This window comes from Triticum aestivum, chromosome 1A (assembly GCF_018294505.1).
Source record: "Triticum aestivum cultivar Chinese Spring chromosome 1A, IWGSC CS RefSeq v2.1, whole genome shotgun sequence".
NCBI classification, from domain to species: Eukaryota; Viridiplantae; Streptophyta; class Magnoliopsida; order Poales; family Poaceae; genus Triticum; species Triticum aestivum.
In genome coordinates this window covers 420,913,212-420,920,697 of record NC_057794.1, presented here as the reverse complement: position 1 = coordinate 420,920,697, position 7,486 = coordinate 420,913,212, and the positions used below count along the sequence as shown (strand labels likewise).

The window sequence follows — 7,486 nt, the reverse complement described above, 5'->3', positions numbered from 1 at the left end:
TCGGCTTCCGCGCCACCCCGAGGCCGCCGCGCCCCTCACCGCCCGGCGCCGCCGCCGCCATCGCCGCCGTCCGCCGCTCTGATCCCGCTCCGGCCAGCCTCCTCCTCCCCTCCGGCAAGTCCCCGGCGAGCTCCGGTGCCGACTTCAGTGAGCACCTCGAAGAACATGCACGAACCCTAGATCTGATCTCGAGGGTTGACTTTTTCCTAATCCCAGTAATTTTTTGCATTCTTCATCGCATCATAACTTTGCACCTGTGGCTCTGTTTTGGGCATGTAGCATATCAAATTGTTCGTCTCAACGAGTACTTCATTTCATTCCATTGCACATGTTCATTTGAGCTCATCTTGATGCCCTAAATGCTGTTGCAAGAGTGCTATGCAATGTTAGTTTCAGATTCTTATCAGTATTTGGACATTTGTCATTTTTGCCATGATTAATGTGTGCCTCCTATGAGATTGAGCCCTACATGTGTTTTGAAGTATGCCATACCATCTTTACAGGGGTGTATGCCATGTATTTTTGTGATCTCTGTGGTGACTAGCACAAGCATGCAAAGTAGCTCTCGTAATGTTGCTGATTTCAAGGACTTGGAAATCTTCTAAGTCTTTTCCCTGATTATATTTTTTATGCCATGTATTCTTGTTGCTACGGAGTGATCCATGCCTCTTTTGAGCATGTTCAGCAAGGGTGATTTTGAGATAATGTTATGCTCTATCCATCCATGTCTTTGTTTGTAATTATAGAGCACCCTAGAATGACTCAATCGAGATCTACTTTTGCTATAAAATGTTCCTGGCAGATTGTTTACATGTTAAGCAAATTTTGCCGAGGTTGCTGTAGTTGATCCGTGCATGCTATGAGGTTGTTCTTGCCATGTTTAGCTTCTATGCCATGTCTACTTGCTGGATGTATGCTTAGTTTGTCATGCAATGCCTTGTGGTGAGTGCATCGAGATCGTAAACATGCATACGTGAATCTGTTTTGCCATGTTCCAGTTTTCTACTAAGTCTGAATCTGTTAAACGAAAGTTGCTATTTTCACATGGTTGCCATTGTATTTTCTGATCCCTTTTGGCTTATGGTCAGTAAGGGACTTTTGTTGTATGCTTTGAGTAGCTTCATGCCATGCCTTGATTTTCCATGATATGTTCCTGTAGCATGTTGTTATCTTGCTCTAAACATTGCTTCCTGATGTTAAATTCCTGACATGTTGTTATTTTCACTAAGTCTGTAACCTGATATCTTTTGCACTTTTGCCATGCTTGTTTGAACCTGCTATTGAGTGATTTGGCCGTAGCTCAGTGTTCATCTTTTGTCAGCATCTTGAGTGAATCCCTACAATGTGTTTTGTTGTTATGTTAGAGTGCAGGAGCTTGTTGTTATTGATGCATTTAGATGGCCTCATGCTGTTAATCGCAGATCGGTGCCATATTTGTTTTGCTTGCCATTTGCAAACCGTGCATCCAATTCTAGTGATCTTTATATTGATTTCGACTAAAATCAACTCATCTTTCCAGTGGCACTCTTGGTTTTCCAAGTTGAGGCCAGGTTCAATCTTTCCTTTCCGAAACATGCATATGCATCGCATATCACATCCCGCATGTCATGCCATGTTTTGCATCATGTTGCTTGTGCATTGCACATGGTTGATTGTGTCTCCCTTTGCTTGTGTCCTTGCTTTGGGTAGAGCCGGGATACGAGTACGTGATCGAGGAACCCGTTGAGTACGCTTACGAGGATCAAGCTAACGTCAACTCGGAGAACTTTGCAGGCAAGATGACCATACCCTCGAAATCACTTCTATCTTTGCTTGCTAGATGCTCGCTCTTTTGCTATGCCTATGCTATGATACCTACCACTTGCTTATCATGCCTCCCATATTGCCATGTCAAACCTCTAACCCACCTTATCCTAGCAAATCGTTGTTTGGCTATGTTACCGCTTTGCTCGGCCCCTCTTATAGCGTTGCTAGTTGTAGGTGAAGATTGGAGTTTGTTCCTTGTTGGAACATGTTTATTGTTGGGATATCACTATTATATCTTGTCTATTTTTAATGCATCTATACACTTGGTAAAGGGTGGAAGGCTCGGCCTTATGCCTGGTGTTTTGTTCCACTCTTGCCGCCCTAGTTTCCGTCATACCGGTGTTATGTTCCTTGATTTTGCGTTCCTTACACGGTTGGGTTATAATGGGAACCCCTTGACAGTTCGCCTTGAATAAAACTCCTCCAGCATGGCCCAACCTTGGTTTTACCATTTTCCACCTAGCCTTTTCCCTTGGGTTTCGCGGACTCAAGGGTCATCTTTATTTTAAACCCCTCGGGCCAATGCTCCTTTGAGTGTTGGTCCAACCTAGAGCACCGTGCGGGGCCGTCCCTTGGTAACTTGGGTTACGTTGGCTCCCGTACGCTTAGCTTATCCGGTGTGCCCTGAGAACGAGATATGTGCAGCTCCTATCGGGATTTGTCGGCACAGCGGGTGGTCTTGCTGGACTTGTTTTACCATTGTCGAGATGTCTTGTAACCGAGATTCTGAGTCTGATCGGATTGTCTTGGGAGAAGGAATATCCTTCGTTGACCGTGAGAGCTTGTGATGGGCTAAGTTGGGACACCCTTGCAGGGATTTGAACTTTCGAAAGCCATGCCTGCGGTTATGGGCGGATGGGAATTTGTTAATGTCCGGTTGTAGAAAACCTGAAACTTAACTTAATTAAAATGAATCAACAGAGTGTGTGGCCGTGATGGTCTCTTTTCGGCGGAGTCCGGGAAGAGCACAGTCTCGTGTTATGCTTGAACGTAGGTTGTTCTAGGATCACTTCTTGATCATAGACTCTCGATCATGCCTTTGCCTTCTCTTCTCGCTCTCTTTTGCGTATGTTAGCCACCATATATGCTAGTGCTTGCTGCAGCTCCACCTCATACCCTTTACCTACCTATAAGCTTAAATAGTCTTGATCACGAGGGTGTGAGATTGCTGAGTCCCCGTGACTCACATATTACTTTCAAAAACTAGATGCAGGGACCGATGATACCATTTCAGGAGATTCGACTGAGCTCAAGTGGGAGTTCGATGAGGACTCAGGACGATACTACGTTTCCTTTCCAGACGACCAGTAGTGGTGCCTAGTTGGGGCAATCGGGACATTAAGCTTTTGGGGTTGTCTTTATTTTGGTTCCATAGTCGGACCTTGATTGTATCTGATTGAATGTAATGTTATTTATGCATTGTGTGACGTGGCGATTGTGAGCCAACTATGTCTCTCTTTTCTCATTCAGTACATGGGTTGTGTGAAGATTACCCCTCTTGCGACATTGCTTACAATGCGGTTATGCATCTAAGTTATGCTTCGACATGTGGGAGATATAGCCGCATCGTGGGCGTTACAAATTGGTATCAGAGCCTTCCCCGACTTAGGAGCCCCCTGCTTGATCGAATCGTTGGCGTTGTTGAGTCTAGAAAAATGTTTTGAGTCATTTAGGATTATATATATCGGAGAGTAGGATTCTTTTTACTCCTCAGTCCCTTCGTCGCTCTGGTGAGGCATCCTGACGTAGAGTTTTGACTCTTCTCTTCTCAAATTTCACTAAAAGAAATTCAGGATCACGCGGGTATCTTGGAATCGTTCCGATGGTTTTGTGACGATAACATTGTTCTTGGTGCCTCCTGACATTTAGGGGTTGTGGCAGTGTCCCGGGGAGTTGAGCTCCGAGGTGTTGTCGTCACAATTTTATCGTTGCAGTTCTGGAATACCTGAGTTTCGCCGACATCGAAAATCTCTTTATGCAGTTGTTGGTGAGATAACCTCGACGCCACCCAGTACTGGGGCGGGAGTTCGGGAGTATTGCCATAACTCGTATAACGGATGCTTTTCGAAGGTTGAGGTAAATGATTTCCGAATGTTTCTTGGTTATGTGTTGAAGGATGGATATAGCTGGATGTAGGATTTGCTAGTTTTGGGTGAGATATTATGCTTCCCCTGTATCCCCAACATCTGATTGCATAACCGGGAGAATTTCGGGAGTTTCATAGGTGGGAATTCATGTAGCTCTAGTATTTCTTCCGCGAATATTTGGTTTGTGATTGGGTAATCCTCACCAAGTATTTGTTCTTGTCCGTACCTTGTTGTTTTATTCATCTACCTCTATCTAAGTGGCTTCTCAATTTATGGAAGTGTGACCATTTAATTTGGATTGCATTCGTTCATTCTTGTTTGAATGTTAAGACTATATGTTGCAATTTCGTCCATTTGATTCAGCTTGAATATATGTCTGTCATGATGCTAACTGATGTCACCCTCTTCAGGATGGCTCCTCCAACGCGTCAGAATCCTGAACCGCCACCACTACCTCCACCTCCGGAGGCATGGCAAGTTGTGATGGCCACTACCAATGCAAACACGCAGATGCTTATGCAACTCTTGCAAGAGCGCAACCAAGGGAATCAAGGCCATGGCAACAATCAGAATCAGTTTGCTACACTCAACTAGTTCCTCGCAAACCAGCCAAAGACCTTTAGTAACTGTGTCGAGGCAACAGACGCTGACGATTGGATCGTGGATATCTGCAAGCATTTTGAGTGCAACAACGTCAGGCCTAAGGACTTTGTCAAGTTTGCCTCGTTCCAACTCAAAGACCAAGCTGCAGAGTGGTATCAACAATACAAAGATTCCAGTGCTAGTGCTTGCTGCAGCTCCACCTCATACCTTTTACCTACCTATAAGCTTAAATAGTCTTGATCGCGAGGGTGTGAGATTGTTGAGTCCCCGTAACTCACAAATTACTTTCAAAAACCAGATGTAGGGACCGATGATACCATTTCAGGAGATTCAACTGAGCTCAAGTGGGAGTTCGATGAGGACTCAAGACGATACTACGTTTCCTTTCCAGGCGATCAGTAGTGGTGCCCAGTTGGGGCGATCGGGGACATTAAGCTTTTGGGGTTGTCTTTATTTTGGTTCCGTAGTCGGACCTTGATTGTATCTGGATGAATGTAATGTTATTTATGCATTGTGTGACGTGGCGATTGTAAGCCAACTATGTATCTCTTTTCTCATTCAGTACATGGGTTGTGTGAAGATTACCCCTCTTGCGACATTGCTTACAATGCGGTTATGCCTCTAAGTCGTGCTTCGACACGTGGGAGATATAGCCGCATCGTGGGCGTTACAAGGTGCCCAAGTAGGATTGGGGCACCCCTTGCAGCCCCTCTCCCTCTCCCACCTATATATATGTGGGAGGGCACCGCTAGAACACACAACAATTGTTCCAAGCCATGTGCGGCGTCCCCTCCACCGTTTATTCCTTCGGTCATATTGTCGTAGTGCTTAGGCGAAGCCTTGCGCGGACCACTTCACCATCATCGTCACCATGCCGTTGTGCTGACGAAACTCTCCCTTGACACTTTGCTGGATCAAGAGTTCGAGGGACCTCATCGAGTTGAACGTGTGCTGAACTCGGAGGTGCGTACGTTCGGTGCTTGATCGGTCGGAGCGTGAAGAAGTTCGACTACATCAACCACGTTGTCAAACGCTTCCGCTTTCGGTCTACGAGGGTACGTGGATGCACTCTCCCCTTCTCGTTGCTATGCATCTCCTAGATAGATCTTGCGCGAGCGTAGGAAATTTTTGAAATTGCATGCTACGTTCCCCAACAGCACCGTGGAGTTGTCTCCTGGTTAGTCATCCCTGGCGGAGGGGCCGTCACTGTTGTCGTGTTCGGAGCCATTGCTCCGGGGACCTTGCACCGTAAACCAACCACACCCCTTGCCGGATCTACCATCCCCGTGTTGCCGGGAGGAACGGTAGTAGGAGGGGGATCTTGCGCTGCCGTGCCACAGAGGCGGCGCACATGCTTTCGTGGCGGCCGCCTCTGGGACGAAGAGGGGAGAGGGAAGGGAGGATGGGGTAAGTTTTGCTGTCTTGGTCGCCCTGGGAGGCGACGGGAGGGAGGTTTGTGATCATTTCTTCATGTTGTTTAGCCATATCTTATATCTCAAAGCACTTTCCAGATTTTCCGGGTTAAATCGTCCTTATATGAGTTCCATAAAATTTCTACAATCTCCATCGGTCCGAGAAAGGCTTCATAGAAATTTGTCATTCCAGTGCTCAAAATTCTTAAAACAAAAGAGGAGGCCTACCATCTCCCATATTTATATACACTTTTATATTGTTATAAAAGTTTTGAGATGGCTAACCTCTCATTTCGAGCGGTATAGGTAAATATTATAAGTTATTTTAAATGCAAATGAGATAGTCCTTTGTTTCAATTAATAAGGCGCGCACACACCTTAAAATTTAATTTTGACCATAAATTAGACCAATCAAATGTTAGCTTGCAAAAAGGTCTTATATTGTGGGACGAAGGGAGTAAATTATACGTATGTGATAAAAATTGTACGGTTGGATTTGTATCAATTTTTTTTGATGGTATAATTTTCTAAATCATAGAAATATATATTATTGATTTAATTCATTATCAAAGTTAAATTTTGGAAAACGTGCGCATCATATTCACTCGAATGGAGGGATTACCAGGCTAAAATCATAACTTGCGGCTGAAAAAGAACCAGCGATTCAAATTTGCGAGTCGGGGAGGGATAGTGCATGCCACAATCCATAGAGATCCTCGAGTGCGGCGTTGCAGAGGCCGGGCTCCATTGAGCCCGTTTTGCCAAAAAAAATTCAAAATATATTTAAAAGTTTCAAAAAATATCAATTTTTTTATACAAATACATATGCATGTTTGTCAAGTAGGTAAAAAGTTTCATCATGTAATTCAGTTATTTGCGTGCTACACAAAAAAGATAAATATCTGACATAAAAACAACAAAGATATAGCCTATATTAATCTGTGTATTTATCTTTTTCATATACACTACATGAAAACATATATGTTCATGAAATTTCATACGTGTATAATACAAATACACATGTATGTATAGACTTTTTTTCAGAATTTTTCAATGTGTGAAAATAGTATTTTCGCTGAAAAAAAAATAAAAAGCTATGTGAAGCTCGGTCTCTGCAATGCTTTTTCGAGAGATCCTCTCCCTTCTCTCTCTCCTCACTCCTCAGTCGGCCATGAGCTGACTTTTTCCCTCGGACCTCGGACATCCTGTTCTCTCTCCTCGCTTTCTCTCTCTTGCCCGTTCTCCCAATAGTTCTGTCCCTGTCCCCCCCCGCGGCAAATTCCCCGACCCATCGCTCCCAAATCCCATCCAAATCCTCCCTCCACATCCTCCAAAGGTCGGATTTTCGGAGGGCCTCCGCCCCCAGATCGGGGAGGGATCCCCGTTTCTTCTGGTGGGTCGGTCCCCGCCGTCCTTTTCTTGATCTTTTTCCTGGAGGGGAGGTTCTTGGATGGGGTGCCTGCCGTGCTTCGGGTCGAGCGGCAAGGGGGAGCCTGCCAAGAAGGGCGGCGCGCGGAAGGACGTTCCGTCGGATCGCCGCGCCACTGGGGTCGGATCAGGTGTGATTCTTGGGCGGAA

At 45.3% G+C, this 7,486-nt stretch overlaps 1 protein-coding gene across 1 annotated transcript in view; it reads left to right on the top strand.

Moving 5' to 3' along the window:
- Positions 1–7,074: 7,074 nt before the first annotated feature.
- Positions 7,075–7,486, top strand: part of LOC123053793 (receptor-like cytoplasmic kinase 185) — an 8,671-nt gene continuing 8,259 nt past the window's right edge. Inside the window, exon 1 of the mRNA XM_044477343.1 lies at positions 7,075–7,467. Coding sequence (XP_044333278.1) covers positions 7,359–7,467 — 109 coding nt within the window. The 5' untranslated portion in view covers positions 7,075–7,358. The remainder of the gene's footprint in view (positions 7,468–7,486) is intronic.